Source organism: Pseudophryne corroboree, chromosome 1, assembly GCF_028390025.1.
Source record: "Pseudophryne corroboree isolate aPseCor3 chromosome 1, aPseCor3.hap2, whole genome shotgun sequence".
NCBI classification, from domain to species: Eukaryota; Metazoa; Chordata; class Amphibia; order Anura; family Myobatrachidae; genus Pseudophryne; species Pseudophryne corroboree.
The window spans coordinates 1,170,109,580-1,170,132,813 of record NC_086444.1 but is presented as its reverse complement, the minus strand read 5'-3'; the positions used below and the strand labels follow the sequence as shown (position 1 = coordinate 1,170,132,813).

Sequence of the window (23,234 nt, the reverse complement as noted above, 5' to 3'; positions counted from 1 at the left end):
CCTGGCCGACGCCAAGGCCAACAGCATGACCACTTTCCACGTGAGGTATTTTAGCTCTACGGATTTAAGTGGCTCAAACCAATGCGACTTCAGGGAGTCCAACACCACATTGAGATCCCACGGTGCCACTGGAGGCACAAACGGGGGCTGAATATGCAGCACTCCCTTAACCAAAGTCTGAACTTCAGGCAGTGAAGCCAGTTCTTTTTGGAAGAAAATGTACAGAGCCGAAATCTGGACCTTAATGGAACCCAATTTTAGGCCCATAGTCACTCCTGACTGTAGGAAGTGCAGAAATCGACCCAGTTGAAATTCCTCCGTTGGGGCCTTCCTGGCCTCACACCAAGCAACATATTTTCGCCATATGTGGTGATAATGTTTTTCGGTCACATCTTTCCTAGCCTTACTCAGTGTAGGAATGACTTCCTCCGGAATGCCTTTTTCCTTTAGGATCCGGTGTTCAACCGCCATACCGTCAAACGCAGCCGCGGCAAGTCTTGGAACAGACAGGGCCCCTGCTGCAGCAGGTCCTGTCTGAGCGGCAGAGGCCATGGGTCCTCTGAGATCATTTCTTGAAGTTCTGGGTACCAAGCTCTTCTTGGCTAATCCCGAACAATGAGTATAGTTCTTACTCCTCTCCTTCATATTATTCTCAGGACCTTGGGTATGAGAGGCAGAAGAAGGAACACATACATCGACTGGTACACCCATGGTGTTACCAGAGCGTCCACAGCTATCGCCTGAGGGTCCCTTAACCTGGCGCAATATCTTTTTAGCTTTTTGTTGAGGCGGGACGCCATCATGTCCACCTGTGGCCTTTCCCAATGGTGTACAATCATTTGGAAGACTTCTGGATGAAGTCCCCACTCTCCCGGGTGGAGGTCGTGTCTGCTGAGAAAGTCTGCTTCCCAATTGTCCACTCCGGGAATGAACACTGCTGACAGTGCTAACACATGATTTTCCGCCCATCGGAAAATCCTTGTGGCTTCTGCCATCACCATCCTGCTTCTTGTGCCGTCCTGTTGGTTTACATGGGCGACCGCCGTTATGTTGTCTGACTGGATCAGCACCGGCTGGTGTTGAAGCAGGGGTCTTGCCTGACTTAGGGCATTGTAAATGGCCCTTAGTTCCAGAATATTTATGTGTAGGGAAGTCTCCTGACTCGACCATAGTCCTTGGAAGTTTCTTCCCTGTGTGACTGCCCCCCAGCCTCGAAGGCTGGCATCCGTGGTCACCAGGACCCAGTCCTGTATGCCGAATCTGCGGCCCTCTAGAAGATGAGCACTCTGCAGCCACCACAACAGCGACACCCTGGCCCTTGGAGACAGGGTTATCAGCCGATGCATCCGAAGATGCGACCCGGACCACTTGTCCAACAGATCCCACTGGAAGATCCTTGCATGGAACCTGCCGAATGGAATTTCTCCGTAAGAAGCTACCATCTTTCCCAGGACTCGCGTGCATTGATGCACCGACACCTGTATTTGTTGTAGGAGATCTCTGACTAGAGATGACAACTCCTTGGCCTTCTCCTCCGGGAGAAACACTTTTTTCTGTTCTGTGTCCAGAACCATACCCAGGAACAGTAGACGCGTCATAGGAACCAGCTGCGACTTTGGAATATTCAGAATCCAGCCGTGCTGTTGTAGCACTTCCCGAGATAGTGCTACTCCGACCAACAACTGCTCCCTGGACCTCGCCTTTATAAGGAGATCGTCCAAGTACGGGATAATTATAACTCCCTTTTTTCGAAGGAGTATCATCATTTCGGCCATTACCTTGGTAAATACCCTCGGTGTCGGGGACAGACCAACGGCAACGTCTGGAATTGGTAATGACAGTCCTGTAACACAATTTTGAGGTACTCCTAATGAGGAGGGTAAATGGGGACATGCAGGTAAGCATCCTTGATGTCCAGTGATACCATGTAATCCCCTTCGTCCAGGCTTGCAATAACCGCCCTAAGCGATTCCATTTTTAACTTGAACCTTCGTATATAAGTGTTCAAGGATTTTAATTTTAGAATGAGTCACACCGAACCGTCTGGTTTCGGTACCACAAACATTGTGGAATAGTAACCCCGGCCTTGTTGAAGGAGGGGTACCTTGATTATCACCCGCTGGAAGTACAGCTTGTGAATTGCCGCCAGTACTACCTTCCCTCTCTCCGAGGGCAGCAGGCAAGGCTGATTTGAGGTAACGGCGAGGGGGAGTCGCCTCGAACTCCAGCTTGTATCCCTGTGATACTACTTGCAGAACCCAGGGATCTACCTGTGAGCGAGCCCACTAATCGCTGAAGTTCCCGAGACGCGCCCCCACCGCACCTGGCTCCACCTGTTGAGCCCCAGCGTCATGCGGTGGACTCAGAGGAAGCGGGGGAAGATTTTTGATCCTGGGAACTGGCTGTCTGGTGCAGCTTTTCCCTCTTCCCTTGTCTCTGTGCAGAAAGGAAGCGCCTTTGACCCGCTTGCTTTTCTGAAGCCGAAAGGACTGTACCTGATAATACAGTGTTTTCTTAGGCTGTGAGGAAACCTGAGGTAAAAAAAATTCTTCCCAGCTGTTGCTGTGGATACGAGGTCCCAAAGACCATTCCCAAACAGTTCCTCACCCTTATAAGGCAAAATCTCCTTGTGCCTTTTAAAGTCAGCATCACCTGTCCACTGCCAGGTCTCTAATACCCTCCTGGCAGAATGGACATTGCATTAATTCTGGATGCCAGCCGGCAAATATCCCTCTGTGCATCCCTCATATATAAGACGACGGCTTTTAATATGCTCTATGGTTAGCATAATAGTATCCCTGTCCTGACAGGGTAACAGACCCCGCTGCAGCAGCACTATCCATGCTGAGGCAATTTCAGGTCTCAGTATAGTACCTGAGTGTGTAAATACAGACTTCAGGATCACCTCCTGCTTTTTATCAGCAGGCTCCTTCAAAGTGGCCGTATCCTAAGACGGCAGTGCCACCTTTTTTTGACAAACGTGTGAGCGCCTTATCCACCCTAGGGGATATCTCCCAACGTGACCTATCCTCTGGCGGGAAAGGGTACGCCATCAGTAACTTTTTAGAAATTACCAGTTTCTTATCGGGGGTACCCACGCTTCTTCACACACTTCATTCACTCATCGGATGGGGGAACAAAACACTGGCTGCTTTTTCTCCCCAAACATAAAACCCTTTTTTGGTGGTACTTGGGTTAATGTCAGAAATGCGTAACACATTTTTTATGCCGAAATCATGCTACGGATGTTCCTAGTGGATTGTGTATATGTCTCAACCTCGTCGACACTGGAGTCAGACTCCGTATCGACATCTGTGTCTGCCATCTGAGGTAGCGGGCGTTTTTGAGCCCCTGATGACTTTTGAGACGCCTGGGCAGGCGCGGGCTGAGAAGCCGGTTGTCCCACAGCTGTTACGTCATCCAGCCTTTTATGTAAGTAGTTGACACTGTCGGTTAATACCTTCCACCTATCCATCCACTCTGGTGTCGGCCCCACGGGGGGCGACATCACATTTATCGGCATCTGCTCCGCCTCCACATGACCTTTTTCCTCAAACATGTCGACACAGCCGTACCGACACACCGCAAACACACACAGAGAATGCTCTGACTGAGGACAGGACCCCATAAAGTCCTTTGGGGAGACAGAGAGAGAGTATGCCAGCACACACCAGAGCGCTATATAACACAGGGATTAACACTATAACTGAGTGATTTTTCCCAATAGCTGCTTGTATACACAATATTGCGCCTAAATTTAGTGCCCCCCCTCTCTTAACCCTTTGAGCCTGAAAACTACAGGGGAGAGCCTGGGGAGCTGTCTTCCAGCTGCACTGTGAAGAGAAAATTGCGCCAGTGTGCTGAGGGAGACAGCCCCGCCCCTTTTTCGGCTGACTTCTCCCGCTTTTTTATGGAATTCTGGCAGGGGTATTTTTCACATATATAGCCTCTGGGACTATATATTGTGATTATTTGCCAGCTAAGTTGTTAATATTGCTGCTCAGGGCGCCTCCCCCCCCCCAGCGCCCTGCACCCATCAGTGACCGGAGTGTGAGGTGTGCATGAGGAGCAATGGCGCACAGCTGCAGTGCTGTGCGCTACCTTGTTGAAGACCGAGGTCTTCTGCCGCCGATTTTCCGGACCACTTCTTGCTTCTGGCTCTGTAAGGGGGACGACGGCGCGGCTCCGGGACCGAACGATCGAGGTCGGGTCCTGTGTTCGATCCCTCTGGAGCTAATGGTGTCCAGTAGCCTAAGAAGCCCAAGCTAGCTGCAAGAAGGTAGGTTCGCTTCTTCTCCCCTTAGTCCCTCACTGCAGTGAGTCTGTTGCCAGCAGATCTCACTGTAAAATAAAAAACCTAAATATACTTTCTTTCTAGAAGCTCAGAAGAGCCCCTAGTGTGCATCCAGCTCAGCCGGGCACAAGATTCTAACCAGTGGCGGAACAAGCAAGCGGTGGGCCCAGGTGCGACAAAATGCTTTGGCCCCCCCCCCCCATCCAAGTCCACCCCGGGGGCAGTGCGCGCCGTAGGCGCGCGCAAAAATACATAGTGGCGTGGCTTCGTGGGGAAGGGGTGTGGCCACAAAATAATACCAACACAGTAGTCTCCATTATTCAAATTACGCCGCACAGTAGCACCACTACACCAGGTAGAGACCCTTTTACACCTTACAGCGAACAGATTCCTCTTTTTACACATTACAGCAGACAGCGTGCCCTTTTTACACATAACGGCAGACAGCGTGCCCTTTTTACACATAACGGCAGACCGCGTGCCCTTGTTACACATTACGGCAGACAGCGTGCCCTTTTTACACATTACGGTAGACAGCGTGCCCTTGTTACACATTACGGCAGACAGCGTGCCCTTGTTACACATTACGGCAGACAGCGTCCCCATTTTTACACATTACGGCAGGCAGATTCCTCCTTTTTACACATAGCAGCAGGCAGATTCCCCATTTTTACACATAGCGTCAGGCAGCCCCCCTTTTTTACACATTACGGCAGGCAGATTCCCCATTTTTACACATAGCGTCGGGCAGATTACCCCTTTTTACACATAACGGCAGACCGCGTGCCCTTGTTACACATTACGGCAGACAGCGTGCCCTTTTTACACATTACGGCAGACAGCGTGCCCTTGTTACACATTACGGCAGACAGCGTCCCCATTTTTACACATTACGGCAGGCAGATTCCCCTTTTTACACATAGTGGCAGGCAGTCCCCCCTTTTTACACATTGCGGCAGGTAGTCCCCCCTTTTTACACATTGCGGCAGGCAGTCCCCCCTTTTTACACAGTGCGGCAGGCAGTCCCCCCTTTTTACACATTGCGGCAGGTAGTCCCCCCTTTTTACACATTGCGGCAGGCAGGCACAAGAAAGAAAGAAGGAAAGAAAAAGAAAGAAAGAAAGAAAGAAAGAAAGAAAGAAAGAAAGAAAGAAAGAAGAATTATACTTACCCTCAGGCTCCTCGGTGCAGCTGCGTCAGACGACGATTCCCGGGCAGTAGAGAATGAGGAGGAGGGAGCCGGAGGACGGAGCCGCAGCAGCGCTTTGTTACTGGTGGAGGCGCTGCTGCTGCTGCCCCTCTGCTTCCCTATAGGCTGTTCTCGGAAGACAGCCTATAGGGAAGCAGAGGAGCAGCAGCAGCAGCGCCTCCACCAGTAACAAAGCGCTGCTGCGGCTCCGTCCTCCGGCTCCCTCCTCCTTCCCCCGTCTGTACCGCTGCTCAGCTCCTATCTCCGGGCGGCTGTGCGCTGCGGGCAGCGGTTGCCTGCAGCGCACAGCGGCATGTAATGAGTCAGTTTGACTCATTACATGCTTGGGCCCCTGGACAGAGGCGGGCCCCAGTGCAGTGCACTGCCTGCACTGCCGGTAGTTCCGCCTCTGATTCTAACTGAGGTCTGGAGGAGGGTCATAGTGGGAGGAGCCAGTGCACACCAGGTAGTCCTAAAGCTTTCTTTAGTTGTGCCCAGTCTCCTGCGGAGCCGCTATTCCCCATGGTCCTTACGGAGTTCCCAGCATCCACTAGGACGTCAGAGAAATATAATTGTATCTGCACCCCATTGTTTGTTCCAGACACAAAGGGGGATCATTCCGAGTTGATCGCACGTAGCAACATTCTGCTGCCCGTGCGATCAACTAGCCGCCGCCTATGAGGGAGGGCTTTTTTGCATAGCAAGGCTGCAAACGCTTGTGCAGCCGTGCTATGCAAAAACATTTTGTGCAGTTTCTGAGTAGATTTCAACTACCCCCGCTGTCAACTGTGCATGCAGCTCAATTTGGATTTTTTGTCTAAAACGGCATGTGTGGGCCGGCCGCAGCGTGAGGTCACTGAGTGATATCATTAATGATATCGCTCAGTGTGTACACACTATGGGGGTTATTCAGAGATGAACGCAGATGGCTGCATATGCCCAGCACAGGGCAAGGCCGCCCAGCATGTTTGAGGCCGCCTCTCGATACGTCCACAATCTAATTGCGGACACATCAGCACTAAGGTGGACCCCTGGCAGTCAGGCGTTCAGCGGGCGGTTTTTTTTTTTTTTTAATCGGAGCGGCTGCGTGTGATGTCACGCAGCCGACCTCAAAAACGGACTTGGCTTTCCCGGCCCCGCCACACCACGTTGCTGCCCTGAAATAAGTTGCCACTAACAGGCAGTACAGAAATAATTGGACAGCAAAACTGTGGTTTATTCTTGATTACCTTGGAGCTCAGAAGTCATTATCTCCCTCAGCTAGCACAATATATTGCCCATGTGAAATCAAGTAAACATGCACCGTGCTACTTTTCACCTGCTATCCAAAATAGGATTATTGCGTTACTTGGAAAGTTAGACCAAAATAAAATTCTTGGAAAAATTCAAGCAGCAAAATAGTTTTCAATTTTACTGAATTGCACGCCTGACGATGCTCACGTGCAGCAAATGAGTGAAATAATAAGGCTTCTAGGTATGTCTGATGGTGATTATAAAACTGAAGTTTAACGGACTATGGGGGTTATTCAGAGTTGTTAACAAACTACAAACGTTAGTAATTGGGCAAAACCATATTTCACTGCAGATGGGGCAGATATAACATTTGCAGAGATTTAGGTTTGGTGGGTTATATTATTTCTGTGCAGGGTAAATACTGACTGCTTTATTTTTACACTGCAATTTAGATTTGCGTTTGAACACACCCCACCCAAATCTAACTCTCTCTGCACATGTTACATCTGCCCCACCTGCAGCGCAACATGGTTTTGCCCAATTGCTAACTTTTTGGGTTTGCTAACAACTCTGAATAACCCCCTTTGACAACATTCATCAGAGAACTGGAGAAGGTCTAAAGGCCCGTACACACTGGTCGATATATCGGCCGTTCTCGTGAACGGCCGATATATCGCGGGACCGTCGGCCAGTGTGTACGGCCGATACATCTGTGAACTCCGTCGTTCATGACGTCAGTCCCTGACGGATCGGGCAGTGTGTATGCTCAACACACTGCCCGATCCGTCCATAGATATATCTGCAGATCAATTGATCTGCAGATATATCTATTAGTGTGTACCCACCTTAACAGATGAAATCTTGACAAAACTTCAAGCTTATGTATTGAACACTAAAGACTGCAAGAGGACAAGGATTTGATAACGGTGTTAATATGGCTGGGAAGTACAAAGTGGCCCAAGCTTGTGTATCGCGGAAAGATGAACTGGCTAGATCAGGGCTGGCCAAACCGGTCCTCGAGATCTACTAACAGTTCATGTTTTCCAGGTCTCCTGGAGATCTGTAGAATTGTCAGTTAGGAATGAATGCAGCACATCTTAATTAGTAATGACTACACCTGTGCCCCAGCTAGGTGGTCTGGAAAATGTGAACCGTTGGTAGATGTCGAGAACTGGTTTGGCCAGCTCTGGGCTAGATTTATTCTCTGTGCTGCCCACATACTGTACTGAATCTCATTGGAATACATACTGCTAGTGAGACCCCTCTGATTAATACATTTTTGGTATTGTGCAAAAATGATCGCTACTATATTTCAGTGGTTCTACTGGAAGAAGTGAAAAATCTAGGCGCCACTCTTAAGGGCCATTGTGAAACTAGGTGGTCCTCAAAACAAAACACTATTGGTGCTCTTAAAAATAAAATGATTGAGGTTTATTTAGTGCTGCATGAAAGGACATTCAACACAACATGGAACCCACCCAGACAATGGGGGTCATTCCGACCCGATCGCACGCTGCAGTTTTTTTACAGCCGTGCGATCGGGTCACAACAGCGCATGCGTGCAGGCCGCAATGTGCAGGCGAGTCGCTGCTGTCGCCGGGCAGCGACGAAAAGAACGAAGAAAGCGTTTGCAGCGGCGAACGCATGAAGATTGACAGGAAGAAGCCGGCTGGGGTTGTCAACTCACCGTTTTGAAGGAGTGTCCATCCGAACGCAGGCGTGCCCAGCCATTTCAAAGGCGGGATCTTGACGTCACCTTCAAGCCGGATCGTCGCAGCAGCTGAGTAAGTCCTGAGCTCTCTAGCGATCGCTCCCCTGCACAGCATTTACCCCCCTCTCCTGTAGGCGGCGATTACCTGGTCGCAGCAGTGCAAAAATCCGCCTATGTGCGACCAGGTCAGAATGAGGACCTATGTGTCTAAAGCCTGAGCCATCGTAAAACAAATTGACTTGAGATACCTTTGTCTTTTATATCTCTTGAATAAGATTCTTACCAGCATTGGCAGAATTAATAAATATTTTCAGAGCAAGTGTTTCCTTTGATAAAGCTTAAAAAATTATAAAAGGCCTTCATTATGGAAACTGAATATATACCTTCCTCATACTTTGCAACCTCCCCTGGCACGAATTCAGTACAGAAGGTGAAGGTGTCCAGAACTTTCCTAACCCTTCACACACTGACCCTCTCCAATTTAGCCTTAATGAGAGAGACTCAAATTCTGTAAATAATCCATACATTTTTCTTAGGTTATTGTACTGCACTGTTATTATGGGATACGGTCCTTAGATCGACACTCAATAGGTCGACACAAGTATTAGGTCGACATGGCAAAGGTCGACATGCATTTTTTTCATTTTTGTTTAACTTTTTTTTTTTACTTTTTCATACTTTACGATCCAACAGGACTACGATTTGGAATAGTAACCTGTGCTGAGCGCTTCGAGGTACCTTGACCGAGGGGACACGGTGCACTAATTGGGGTTCCCGGTCACTTTACGAACGACACAACACCAAAAACACTCAAAAAACTCATGTCAACCCTTTTTCATGTCGACCTACTGCCTCTCGACCAATAGTGGTCAACCTAATGATTTATCACTGCTTTATCACTTCTTTATCCCTTCTCTAGGATTAATACATTTGCCTCAATTTGTGATCAAGGTGCACTTTCAGTTTTACAGTATAGTAGTCATACAACTGAAGTCATGGATATTGGGGGAAAATTTCTAGGGAAAAGAGAAGGAAGGTGAAAGTCTTTAGCTCTTACTCAGCTGCAGATGATGGATGTTTTTTCATTCCTAAATAGGACTTTAAGATAGACATACATTCTGTTTATGATTTTGGTTTGCGAGGGCCCTGCAGAAGAGAACCCCTATAATGTTAGGGACCTGTCCGATGAGGTCACCGTGTCGATTGGTGGGCAGGCTCATAATATTGGCCAATTTTATTCCAAGAACCTTGGTTATGATGTATGGTTCAGTTTATTATAATTTCAATAGTTGTATGGTGCACCTGCTCTCGTTTCTATGTTGTAGTTTTTTTAAGTCTCAGCTGGGTAGCACAACTGATTATAAGCAGCCAGGATGTGCAGTCCAGGCCCTCTCCCCCCAATATATTCAATATAGGGTACCTCATACGGTACTTTTAAACCCATTCTCTCACTGCACCATGGTTTGTTTGTTTTTAACAATTTTTTATTGAGGTATCATAGCATAACAATAACCCCCAAAACTGCATTTTGAGCTATAAATAGTGCATGAACATGAAAACATGTCATTATGACCATTATGTCATTATGACCATTTCTTTATCAAAGATCGATACAGTGAAAATAAAAAGTTCACAAATCTTGAGTCAGTCTACACATATTTTGTTATACATTCATGTACATGAAAAACAATACAGTGGAAATGCAAGTGATAAAAGTCAGGTCTACCCTTGAGCAATTTTCCCGCAGCTTGGGAGATACAAAACCAACCCTTTAGGATATAATAATCGGCAGTTTATCCACCGCCATTCTGGTAAGATACCATGTAGTGTTTTTTAAACTATGATGAATCTACTTTCTGGTGGAAAGTAGTAATGTATCAATGTATGGTTCCCATATCAGAAAGAAACGTTCTACTCTCTCTTCTATTTGTAAGAGCGTTTCTATTCAATCCATTCTGAATATAAAGTTGAGTTTGGTAAAATAAAAGTAAAAAGAAGAAGATTTATGATAAGACTTACCATTGTTAAATCTCTTTCTGCGAGGTACACTGGATTCCACAGGGAATAACATCGGGGGCGTGGAGTTGGATCTTGATCCGAGGCACCAACAGGCTAAAGCTATAACTGTTCCCAGGATGCACTGCACCGCCTCCTCTATATCCCCACCTCCAGGCACTGGAGCTCAGTTTTGTTAACCAGTCCAATGCAGTAGCAGGTAAAAGAGAGACGACAGTAGTTAGTAGCCACAGACAACCACATTCTCATGACAGGAGAAGGTACCAGCGGCTAATGCCATTCAAACCCAAAGAAGCCAAGTGCGTCAGAGTGGGCGCCCTGTGGTATCCAGTGTACCACACAGAAAGAGATTTAACAATGGTAAGTCTACCATAAATCTCCTTTTCTGCAGCGGGGTACATTGGTATTCCACAGGGAATCTTTCCACGCTCTCTATGTACCCCATCTGTCTCACCCCTGTCTGTCTACCCCTCCCCTTTAGATTGTAAGCTCTCACGAGCAGGGCCCTCTTCCCTCATGTGCTTACCCTTTTCTTACTTTAATAATCTTCAGCTGCACCAAATCCAGCAGTCTTCTGCCACCTGATACTTCTTCCACTGTCATCTGCTGATGTAACTATGTTTATTTACCCTGTACTTGTCCTATATTGTCGTCAACTGTAAGTCACTGTTTTCCTGTTTGATTATTTGTTTATGTACTCTGTAATTGGGCGCTGCGGAACCCTTGTGGCGCCATATAAATAAAGGATAATAATAATAATAACAACATCAGGGATGTCCTAAAGCAGTTCCTCATGGGAGGGAACGCACTGTAGCGTCCAAAGGAAGCATCCTGAGAGGCGGAAGTATCAAACGCATAGAACCTGATGAACGTGTTCACTGAGGACCACGTAGCCGCCTTGCACAATTGTTCCAGGGACGCGCCATGGTGGGCCGCCCAAGAAGGTCCAATCGACCGAGTAGAATGGGCTTTGATAGCAGCAGGAGCTGGGATCCCAGCCTGCGCATAGGCTTGTGCAATCTCCATTCTAATCCATCTGGCCAAGGTCTGCTTATTCGCAGGCCAGCCCCGTTTGTGAAAACCAAAAAAGTACAAAAAGGGAATCTGACCTCCTGATAGAGGCAGTCCTTTCCACATAAATACGGAGAGCCCGTACCACATCTAAAGACCGCTCTTTGGAGGACAAACCAGATGAGATGAAGGCCGGAACCACAATCTCCTGGTTAAGGTGAAAAGATGATACCACCTTAGGCAAATAACCTGGGCGAGTTCGAAGAACTGCCTGGTCACGGTGAACAATCAGAAAGGGTGGATGACAGGACAAAGCGCCTAAGTCCGACACCCTCCTAGCAGAGGCAATAGCCAATAGAAATACAACCTTAATCGTAAGGCAGTTAAGGTCCACAGACATTCAGAACAACAGACAGATCACACGGAGCCACAGGAGGGACATAGGGAGGTTGAATCCGTAGAACACCCTCAGTGAAAGTGTGAACGTCAGGAAGAGATGCAATTTTTCTCTGAAACCACACTGACAAGGCAGATATATGGACCATGAGGGAGGCCATATGAAAGCCCAAGTCTAGGTCTTGTTGTAGAAAAGACAGAAGCCTGGAAGTTCTGAAAGTATATGTATCATAATTCTTAGCAGCACACCAGGTGAGGTAAGATTTCCAGACCCTGTAATAAATCCGAGCCAAAGCTGGTTTACAGGCTTTCAACATATTCAAAACATTGAATGACCGTCTCAGGGAATCCTTTTGCTCTCAGGAGTAAAGCTTCAAGAGTCACACCGTCAAAGCCAGTCTGGCCAGGTCCTGGTAGACACAAGGGCCCTGAACGAGGAAGTCTGGGCGTTGAGGAAGTAGAAGAGGATGCTCTATCGATAGACCCTCCAGGTCTGAGAACCAATGCCATCTGGGCCACGCTGGAGCGACTAGAAGTAGTATTCCTCCTTCTTGCTTGAACTTCCGTATTACCCTGGGCAGGAGTGACACTGGAGGTAACACGTATGGCAGCCGAAAGTTTCATGGAATCGCCAGTGCGTCCACGAATGCGGCTTGAGGACCTCTTGTCCTTGATCCGAAGACCGGAACATTGTGATTTTGTCGAGATGCCATCAGTTCTACATCTGGTAGGCCCCACTTGTCCACTAGGAGTTGAAAGTCTCCTTGATGAAAACTCCACTCTCCGGTGTGCACGTACTGATGACTGAGGAAATCCGCTTCTCAGTTGAGGACTCCCGGAATAAACACTGACGATATTGCTGGCAGATGGCGTTCCAACCAATGAAGGATTTTTGACACTTCCATCATTGTCATGCGGCTTTGGGTGCCACCTTGATGGTTTATGTATGCCACTGCGGTGGTGTTGCCTGACTATACTTGAACAGGCCTGTTCCTTATCAGAGGCAGGGCGAGTGACAAAGCATTGAACACTGCCCGCAATTCCAGAATGTTTATCGGGAGGAGTGATTCCTCCTTGGTCCACTGACCATGGAAAGAGTGTTGCTCCAACACTGCTCTCCAACCCCTCAGACTGGCATCCATAGTCAGTAGGACCCAGTTGGGGATCCAGAAGGGACGGTCACTGCTCAACTGCTGGTCCTGTAGCCACTAGGTCAGCAACAGACGAACTTCCGGAGTCGAGATCATGCAAGACCTGATCTGATGAGGCAGGCCGTCCCACTTGGAAAGGATTAACCTCTGCAGAGGGCAGGAATAAAATTGAGCATACTCTACCATGTCGAAAGCCGACACCATGAGGCCTAGTACTTGCATCGCCGAGTGTACCGACACACTCGGGCGAGAGAGGAAGTATCTGATCTTGTCCTGAAGATTTAGAACCTTCTCTGGAGACAGAAACAGTCTTTGACTTTGTGTGTCCAGTACACCCCCAGGTGCACCATGCTCCGAGCAGGGACCAGCAAGGACTTCTTCCAATTGATGAGCCACCCGTGGCTTGCAGGAATTCGGCCGACATCTCCAGTTGACTGAGGAGGACCTCTTGGGAGTTGCCAGAATCAGCAAGTCGTCCAGATATGGCAGGATCCTGATTCCCTGACGACAGAGGAAAGACATCATCACGGCCATGACCTTGGTTAAAATCTGAGGTGCCGTGGCCAGTTCAAATGGTAGAGCTTAGAATTGAAAATGAAGGTTGCCAATAGCAAACCGCAGATATTGCTGATGCAAAATGGCAATAGGTATGTGCAGGTGAGCATCCAGTATGTCCAGGGATACCATATAGTCCTCTGGTTCCATGGCCAGCACAATAGAGCGCAGGGTTTCCATACGGAGTTTGGACACTCTCACAAACTTGTTCAATGATTTGAGGTTGCGGATAGGCCGGAAAGACCCATTTGGTTTCGGAACAAGAAACAGATTTGAATAGTAACCCCAGTCTCTATGGAACAGAGGTACCGGCACCACCACTGCTGTTTCCAGGAGGGATTGTACAACCAGGTGTAGAGCTTGCGCTTTCAATGGATCCGAGGGGATAACCGTTGAATAGAACTGAAAGAGATGGCGTACCCGTTAGAGACAACTTCCCGCACCCAGGCGTCTGAAGTGGTGTTTAACCAGGCCTGGGTGAACTGCAGAAGTCCGCCTCCCACCCTCGGGTCCCCCAGGGGGTGGCCTGCCCCAGGCTTGTTTTGTTTGGAAGCAGGCTGGTGGCCCAGGATGGTTTAGATTTGGGCTTAGTGGTTTTGGAAGTACGAGCCTGTCTCGGGTACGCCTGACCTTTTGCTTTACCGGACGGTTGAAAGGAATGAAAGTTGTACTCTTAGTCTTCGGAAAAGAAGGATTAGTACAAGGGAGAAACGCAGTCTTGGCCATTGCCAAGTCAGTCACAATCTTGTTTAGATCCTCCCCAAATAGTATGTCTCCATTGAAACGAAGCACCTCCAAGGTCTTTTTAGAGTCTGTCCACTTTCCAGGACCTATACCACAGAATCCGGCGAGCCAGGATAGACGTGGTAGATACCTTGTCCGCCATCACCCCTGCATCAGAAACCGCCTCCTGAATATATTGAGAGGCTGTGGTAATGTTCGACAAATATTGTCTGGAAGTGTCAGAAAAATCCTGAGGCAGCTCCTCCTCAATTGCCAGAACCCATGCTTCAATTCCTTTTGCCGCCCAAGAGGCAGCCATAGTAGGTCTATGTACAGCACCGGTAAGAGTGTAAATAGACTTCAGGCATCCCTCCACACGCTTATGTCGGTTCCTTCAGTGAAATGACAGTGGTGACAGGCAGAGTAGATGACACCACAAGACGGGCGACATGAGAGTCCACCGGTGGTGGAGTTTCCCACTTGTTACTCAACTCCAAGCTAGCATCTTTTTAGACAGGGAAAACTTATTTCCTGGAGATGACCAGGATTCCTGACGTATGTCAATTAAAAGGTCAGAATGTGGTAAAACTACTTTAGTAACCGTCTGGCGTTTGAACTTATCCGGTTTCTTAGACGTAGCGGGTGGCTTAATATCATCAATTTGGAGAATCAGATTGATAGCCTCCACTAGGTCAGGAACATCAACTTGAGTTGTAGATTCCTCATCAGAAACAAATGTATCAGTGTCTGATGGATCAGTATATTCCCCATCCTCATCAGAAGAATCATCTGAAATATTAGTGGATTGTGAGGAAGAAATGGCCCGCTTCGATGACCCCTTGGCCTCAGCAGGGCGAGGGGTAGGTTTTTGTCTAAACAAGGACTGATTTAATTGCTGTAACTGGGTAGACAGAGTATCCACCCAAGGCGGGTTAACTACAGGGACAATATGTGGCTGTAGTGGCGCAGGAGGTCCCACAGGGGGCGTAAGCTGTGTTACAAGTGTAGTCAGCATATTTGAAAATGCAGCCCAAGGTGGGTCCTGATTTACCACAGGTGCTGCAGACTGACTGGAAGCTGCAGGGAAGCCAGTACCTGAACCCTCGGCTTTAACCTTTTCCTTAGTCAAATCTGTGGTGCCAGCACTGCATGATGCAGGAACATCTGCGGATTTCCCACCCTGTGTAGCAGACATTGGTAATGTAGCCTTAGGGCGTAACAGTACAATATAACCAGATAAACACAATACCTGCAAAAAAAAAAAACCCACTGTTATGTGACAGCAAATGCAGAGCACAGAGGATTTAAGCGGTGTGAGGTGACTGAAACACACACAGTGAAAAATACCAAACAGTATATCCTGCGGCACACTATATGTTATATGAGACCCTGACGCACTGAGCCCCCCAGGGTACAGAATATAGTGATAGCAAAACGTGTGATACACAGAATAGAAACCACACAGCAGCTACAGGCACACACAGTCACAGGTACAATGCAGAAATTATCACATATAATACAATAAAACTGCACTGGACTAGTAAATCTACAAATAGATTTGTATGTATACAGATATAACAATGCACAGTAAACACTGGATGTATATCACAGAATACTTGTACTAAATATTCATATAGCAGTACACTTGTTCTTGACTAACACTGTCTAAACTGACATGTAGAATACTTAAGTGTCTGTAAAAACACAGCGCTGACAAGGAAGGCGGTTTTACAGAGGAGACAGTGCCCAGCAGTCCCGGAGAGTGAGGGGGGAGAAAAATGCATTTCCAGGGCAGGAACACCAGCAGTAGATGGCGGGAGCTGGGGGAGGGACTACAGGTCAGCGCCTTATCCCCTATGCTGGTCCTCACCACCGGGTACTGTGGAGCTTATGTAAAATGGATTTGAGTAAATCCGACCTGTGCTCCCTGCCCTGGTGGATATAGTGGGGTCCCTGTGCAGAACAGTGTCCACAACAGCAGCGCGGTCCGTCTCCTGGGACTGCGACCGGATCGCGATTTACCGGCGGGTCCTACCTGGGGGACCCTCTTACCTCCTCCCTGTCATGCAGCCACGCGATCCAGGAGAGCAGTAGTGGTGGTGCCTAGAAACCGGTGCGTCCCCGCTGCAAGTACCCGGGAACCAGGCCGCGGGAGAATGCAGCGCCGCTGAGGGAGGTGATGGAGCATGTCAGAATGCCATAGAAAGTGCTGCAGCCCTTGAAGTCTTCTAAAACGCTCTTTTCAGGTGCAGCCCCACCTGTTAGCTGCCTGCACTGCAGGCACCAACTTACAAACTGAGTTCCAGTGCCTGGAGGCGGGGCTATAGAGGAGGTGGTGCAGGGCATCCTGGGAACAGTCAAAGCTTTAGCCTGTTGGTGCCTCGGATCAAGATCCAACGCTACACCCCGATGTTATTCCCTGTGGAATACCAAGTGTACCACGCTGCAGAAATGTGCTTTAGAAACTCCTCTGCATATTACAGTTGAGATGTATCAACTCTTTTAAAGAGGACATGTGGAGGTGTTAGATAAATGATAGTTTCTGATTGGTTGCTATGGACAACTTCTCCACTTGCCCTGTTTAGGTTTATTACATCTCAATTTACTGTATGTGGCGCTAACTTCAGCCTCGTGATGACGTGCTGTTTATTTTGGTCTCACTGTAGATCCATGTGACCCTGGCTAGAGCTCCTCCCTCCCGTGCTGCCCTCCCCCCTGCCTGAGACTTCCACATCAGAGAAGGCGGCAGTAGAGACACTCAAAACCGGCCACGTATCTTCTACCGCCATTATCCAATCACAATCCTCCCCACCTTACAGTCCCGCCCCTCAGGAGGGTTGACGTTATCAGTAGCCAGTAGGATGCGAAAGCCGAGCCCATTGGCTGTCCTGTGATGTGGAGAATAGAGTCATGGTAAACAGAGAGCGGCAGAGGGAGCGATGTGATTGGCTGAGAGCCGCAGCCCACTGCTGGCGGAAAACAGACACGCACGATGTATCCCGGCAGGCTGTGCGGCCTGCTGACAGCGCTTAGAACTCTCTCCAATAGCAGCAGACGGGGTTTGTTAGTAGGCGGGGCAGCCAGGAGATGATTGGCAGGATTGGCTACAAATAGGCGTGCGAGTTGCCAGCTCCGCGCCGTGTGATTGGCACAGCCTGTGGGCACAATCGGGGGCAGCGGCTGTCAGTATAATAGTGTCATGGCGGCGCTGGGGGTAGTGTGATGAGGTAGACGGTCGGCGCTGGGCTCAGATGTTCGCTTGGCTATGGGGGGCCGGGGCCTGTGCTGGTGGCAGCTCGGCCTCTCACTGGCAGCTGTGCTGCTGATAAAGGTGGTGGCGTCCGGGCTGGTGGAGCAGGGATCCCCGGGGACGGAGGCGGGTTACCCCTGGGAGGAGCAGGACGAGCGCAGCAGTAGCCTCAGCACGTTGGCCCCTGGACCCGGGACCTTTCCTGCTGGGGATGTGATCGTGGAGGACGATGAGTCCGGGGCTGAGCAGGAGGAGAGCGGCCGGGAGGAGCCGAGACCCAGGTGACTGAGCAACGTGCATGATGCACCTGTAACAGCTGTGCCCCACTCCCCCCCCCCCCCCCAATACCTGCAATGCCAGGCTGTGCCTCACTCACCCCCATACCTGCAATGCCAGGCTGTGCCCCACTCACCCCCATACCTGCAATGCCAGGCTGTGCCCCACTCACCCCCATACCTGCAATGCCAGGCTGTGCCCCACTCACCCCGATCCCTGCAATGCCAGGCTGTGCCCCACTCCCCCCCCCAATACCTGCAATGCCAGGCTGTGCCCCACTCCCCCCCCAATACCTGCAATGCCAGGCTGTGCCCCACTCCCCCCCAATACCTGCAATGCCAGGCTGTGCCCCACTCCCCCCCAATACCTGCAATGTCAGGCTGTGCCTCACTTCCCCCGATCACGGCAGTGCCAGGCTGTGCCCCACTTCCCCCGATCACGGCAGTGCCAGGCTGTGCCCCACTCCCCCCGATCCCGGCAGTGCCAGGCTGTGCCCCACTCCCCCCGATCCCTGCTGTGCCCCACTCCCCCCGATCCCTGCAGTGCCAGGCTGTGCCCCACTCCCCCCGATCCCTGCAGTGCCTGGCTGTGCCCCACTCCCCCCGATCCCTGCAGTGCCAGGCTGTGCCCCACTCCCCCCGATCCCTGCAGTGCCAGGCTGTGCCCCACTCCCCCCGATCCCTGCAGTGCCAGGCTGTGCTCCACTCCCTCTCATCCCTGCAATGCCAGGCTGTGCCCCACTCCCTCTCATCCCTGCAATGCCAGGCTGTGCCCCACTCCCCCTCATCCCTGCAATGCCAGGCTGTGCCCCACTCACCCCCCCGATCCCTGCAATGCCAGGCTGTGCACCACTCGCCCCCCCCCGATCCCTGCAATGCCAGGTTGTGCACACACATCCCCTCCCACACCGATCCCTGCAGTGCCTGGCTGTGTACCACTAATCCTCATCCCTGCAATGCCAGGCTTTGCCCCACTCACCCCCCCGATCCCTGCAATGCCAGGCTGTGCACCACTCGCCCCCCCTTACCCCTGCAATGCCAGGTTGTGTATCATTCTACCCCCACAATGCCAGGCTGTGTGCCGCTCAACTCACCCCTTGGGTACCAGGCTGTGCCCCACTCCCCCTCATCCCTGCAATGCCAGGCTGTGCCCCACTCCCCCTCATCCCTGCAATGTCATGCTGTGCCCCACTCACCCCCCCCTTCGAACCCTGCAATGCCAGGCTGTGCACCACTCGCCCCCCCTTACCCCTGCAATGCCAGGTTGTGTATCATTCTACCCCCTCAATGCCAGGCTGTGTACCACTCAACTCACCCCTTGGGTACCAGGCTGTGCCCCACTCCCCCCGATCCCTGCAGTGTCAGGCTGTGCCCCACTCCCCCCGATCCCTGCAGTGTCAGGCTGTGCCCCACTCCCCCCGATCCCTGCAGTGTCAGGCTGTGCCCCACTCCCCCCGATCCCTGCAGTGTCAGGCTGTGCCCCACTCCCCCCGATCCCTGCAGTGTCAGGCTGTGCCCCACTCCCCCCGATCCCTGCAGTGTCAGGCTGTGCCCCACTCCCCCCGATCCCTGCAGTGCCAGGCTGTGCCCCACTCCCCCTGATCCCTGCTGTGCCCCACTCCCCCCGATCCCTGCAGTGCCAGGCTGTGCCCCACTCCCCCTGATCCCTGCTGTGCCCCACTCCCCCCGATCCCTGTAGTGCCAGGCTGTGCCCCACTCCCCCCGATCCCTGCTGTGCCCCACTCCCCCCGATCCCTGCAGTGCCAGGCTGTGCCCCACTCCCCCTGATCCCTGCTGTGCCCCACTCCCCCCGATCCCTGCAGTGCCAGGCTGTGCCCCACTCCCCCTGATCCCTGCTGTGCCCCACTCCCCCCGATCCCTGTAGTGCCAGGCTGTGCCCCACTCCCCCCGATCCCTGCTGTGCCCCACTCCCCCCGATCCCTGCAATGCCAGGCTGTGCCCCACTCATCCCAATACCTGCAGTGCTAGGCTGTGCCCCACTCCCCCCGATCCCTGCAATGCCAGGCTGTGCTCCACTCCCCCCGATCCCTGCAATGCCAGGCTGTGCACCACTCGCCCCCCCCCCGATCCCTGCAATGCCAGGCTGTGCACACACATCCCCTCCCACACCGATCCCTGCAGTGCCAGGCTGTGTACCACTTCTCCTGCAGTGCCAGGCTGTGCAACCCCCCCCCCTCCCTTACCTCTGCAATGCCAGGCTGTGTACCGCTCAACTTACCCCTTGGGTACCAGGCTGTGCCCCACTCCCCCTCATCCCTGCAATGCCATGCTGTGCCTCACTCACCCCCATCCCTGCAATGCCAGGCTGAGCACCACTCGCCCCCCCCCCCCCCCCGATCCCTGCAATGCCAGGCTGTGTCCCACTCACCCCGATCCCTGCAATGCCAGGCTGTGCCCCACTCACCCCCCCCCCCCCCCCCGATCCCTGCAATGCCAGGCTGTGCACCACTCGTCCCCCCCGTCCCCGCCTGATCCCTGCAATGCCAGGCTGTGCACACACATCCCCTCCCACACCGATCCCTGCAGTGCCAGGCTGTGTACCACTTCTCCTGCAGTGCCAGGCTGTGCAAACCCCCCCCCCCCCCTTACCCCTGCAATGCCAGGCTGTGTATCATTCTACCCCTACAATGCCAGGCTGTGTACCACTCAACTCACCCCTTGGGTACCAGGCTGTGCACCACTCACCGCTTCGAACTTTGCTGACAATACCAGGCTGTGCACCATTTAACCCTCCCCTCCTTTCCTGTGATTCCAAGCTGTTCCATGTTATGCCAGGCTGTGCACCACTACACCATTTCCCCCTTTGTGCAGTGTAAGGCTTTTTACACCACTCACGTTCTATCTCTCTTCTCCCACTCCCTTGCAATCCCAGGCTCTGCACCACTAACAGTCTCCCCTTCCATGTAAAAGTGGGGCACCTCTCTCCAGCTGCACCCTCCTATGCCATTTGCTCTCAGAACACACTGCTTGCCCTGTAACAATAATTATTATTATGCAACATAATTTAATTTTTAACACAGAAGGGAAACTTTTGACAAGTACTATACTGTACATGGGCATTTAGATGTTGTTCTTCAAGATCTGTGATTGCACCTTGCAGATAGATATACATACATACATACATACATACATACATACATACATACATACATACATACATACACATGCTTTCATCATTCCCAGGTGAGGTGACATGAGAAGTTGATTGGTTGTTCCCCTGACTGTCATGATCTAAATGTACTGTATGTGCTGCACCTGTAGATGACCACGGGGGATATTCAGTTGTTGTTTATCGCGCCCGATCTCCTGTCTAAAGTGACGCGAGGTGAATGTTACGGCTTCCTCGCCACTGTAGTAATGTGGCATAGTCTGCATTCTTATTCCCTTGTAACCCAAATCTATAACTTCACCTGAGGTTGCAGTCTCCAGTTTCAGTGACTGGACATGTGAAGATGTATATAAAAAGTTTCTCCATCCTACTGGTTTGCCTCTGAATTTGCATGTAAGAGCCATGCAGTGATGAGTTGGTCTGTTTATACTCTTTTATACATTTATTTGAAACAGACCAAAATACATGCAAAATAAATGTGTGTATGTGGTTTCTTATTTGTTTCCTTTGTTTTTCATGACAAGGTTTTTATGTCTGAGTCAGATGGCCCTTACGTACAGTGATTGTGCCTTACAGCGCTGAGCAGTAGGAAGCAAAACTTCCGCCATACCATTATGGTGCCCTGCTGTGGGTGTCAGCTTTGGGAATGCGTGGGTTGCCTTACAGATATAGGGGTCTATTTACTAAGCCTTGGAGAAGGATAACGTGGCCGGAGATAAAGTACAAGCCATTGACTGGTACTTTATCTCCATCCAAGGCTTAATAAATAGACCTCTAGGTCAGGTGGTTTATTTACTAAGGGGTCAATCCAATTAGCCGTGAAGTGGCGTTGTCGCGGCATTTAAATGCTGGCAACAGTACCCAATCTCTCACCCTTCACAGCCTGTATTTTACCTGAATTTGCACAAAATTGAGCACTTTTGAGTGAGTTTGGGCCGCCGTAAAGTGTGGCGGCTGCTGCGATGATTCGCTCCCGCGATATCGTGGCTAATTGGATTGACCCCAAGATGTCTTGTTCTAAATTCCCAGTGATTCTGATAATGTTTATGGCCGCAGTTTTAAAGGGCAATACTTTTACCAGCAAAACATAAGTGCCGGTTTGGGAACCAGAAGTTTGGTAAATAATCCCCAAGGTTTTTATATATTACTTAGTTTAGCAAATCATTTATTATGTATGTTTATTATGTTGACATTCCATGAATAATTATTCTTGTTTTCTATTTTAATTTGTAAGAAGCACTTTTATTTACAAAAAAACACAAAAAAAACCCCCAAAACTCCACACACAAGTAAAATCCATGCGTTATGTGCTGTAATGTGTCCAGTCCTACGCTTCCCCAGTCTGTTCACTTGCAGATTGTGCGGGACCCTGCCTGGGTATGAGGTCAATGCAAACAGAGCTTTCTCCTTTCCAGACCTGTTTTCATACATTGTGCTAGTGTTACCTATACACCTGCTCAATCACCAAATCGATGTCTGTGGCAGCAGTAGTGATTATGAGTGTTTTTATATTCTTGCTTTTAAAAGAAAATCCTGAAATGTGACCGCTTACTGCTGCAGCATAAGGCACGTTTCCCAAATAGGTGTCTTTTATCATGTACCTTTTCCATAGGGACCACTTGTTTCTGTAGTTCTGTACAGCCAAAAAATATTTCTCTTTCTGGTGCTGTAAAAGATTAGCTGTAGAATGAAAGGACCACTTACATGCTGTAGGGATGTTTGGCGCTAGTAGCTCTGTGACCGCTGATTTGACCTGGCTGGGTAGTCCTGCTTGTGTCATCATTTCTATATACTTATATCCTAGTGTTCATTCTAGCACCCTGCACCTAATCGGTATGGAGAACATCATTGAAATAAGGTACTCTAGCTGTATCGATACATCACATCTAAAATTTTGCCCTTGTGAATTAAAATCTGCCCTCCTGATTAGGTACAGGGTGCTAGAATGAACACTGCTGTTTCCTCATACCACTGACTTCTAATATACTTATCATTAATACACTCCTATTGTTCCTCCAAAGTATTATGGTTCAGTAGCGGAGTTCAAGATCTTGATCCAGCTCCTTCTGTCTCCCTCAGGAATTTAGTAGAAGGCATCAGTTATATTTTTGTACACTGCAAAATATTTGTTTACGCCGCGAGTTTTGTCAGGTAGTTCTCGTTGTGTCGCTCAAAGTGTGTATTACATTGTGCCGCAGTCAGATGCGCCCATTCCCAAAGCTGTTCCGGCATCGGATGTTAAGCATTCATGTGCACACAGACACGTCCCATCGGTAAACAGAGGCAGGCTTTATTGCAGC

The 23,234-nt window shown here is 50.1% G+C and overlaps 1 protein-coding gene across 3 annotated transcripts in view; it reads left to right on the top strand.

Moving 5' to 3' along the window:
• Positions 1–17,302: 17,302 nt before the first annotated feature.
• The window catches only part of EIF2AK3 (eukaryotic translation initiation factor 2 alpha kinase 3), a 100,753-nt gene continuing 94,821 nt past the window's right edge, over positions 17,303–23,234 (top strand). Inside the window, exon 1 of one of the 3 annotated variants that reach the window (XM_063925126.1) lies at positions 17,303–17,810. In XM_063925126.1, coding sequence (XP_063781196.1) covers positions 17,545–17,810 — 266 coding nt within the window. In that variant the 5' untranslated portion in view covers positions 17,303–17,544. The remainder of the gene's footprint in view (positions 17,811–23,234) is intronic. The other 2 variants (XM_063925120.1, XM_063925121.1) reach the window with 2 other exon arrangements.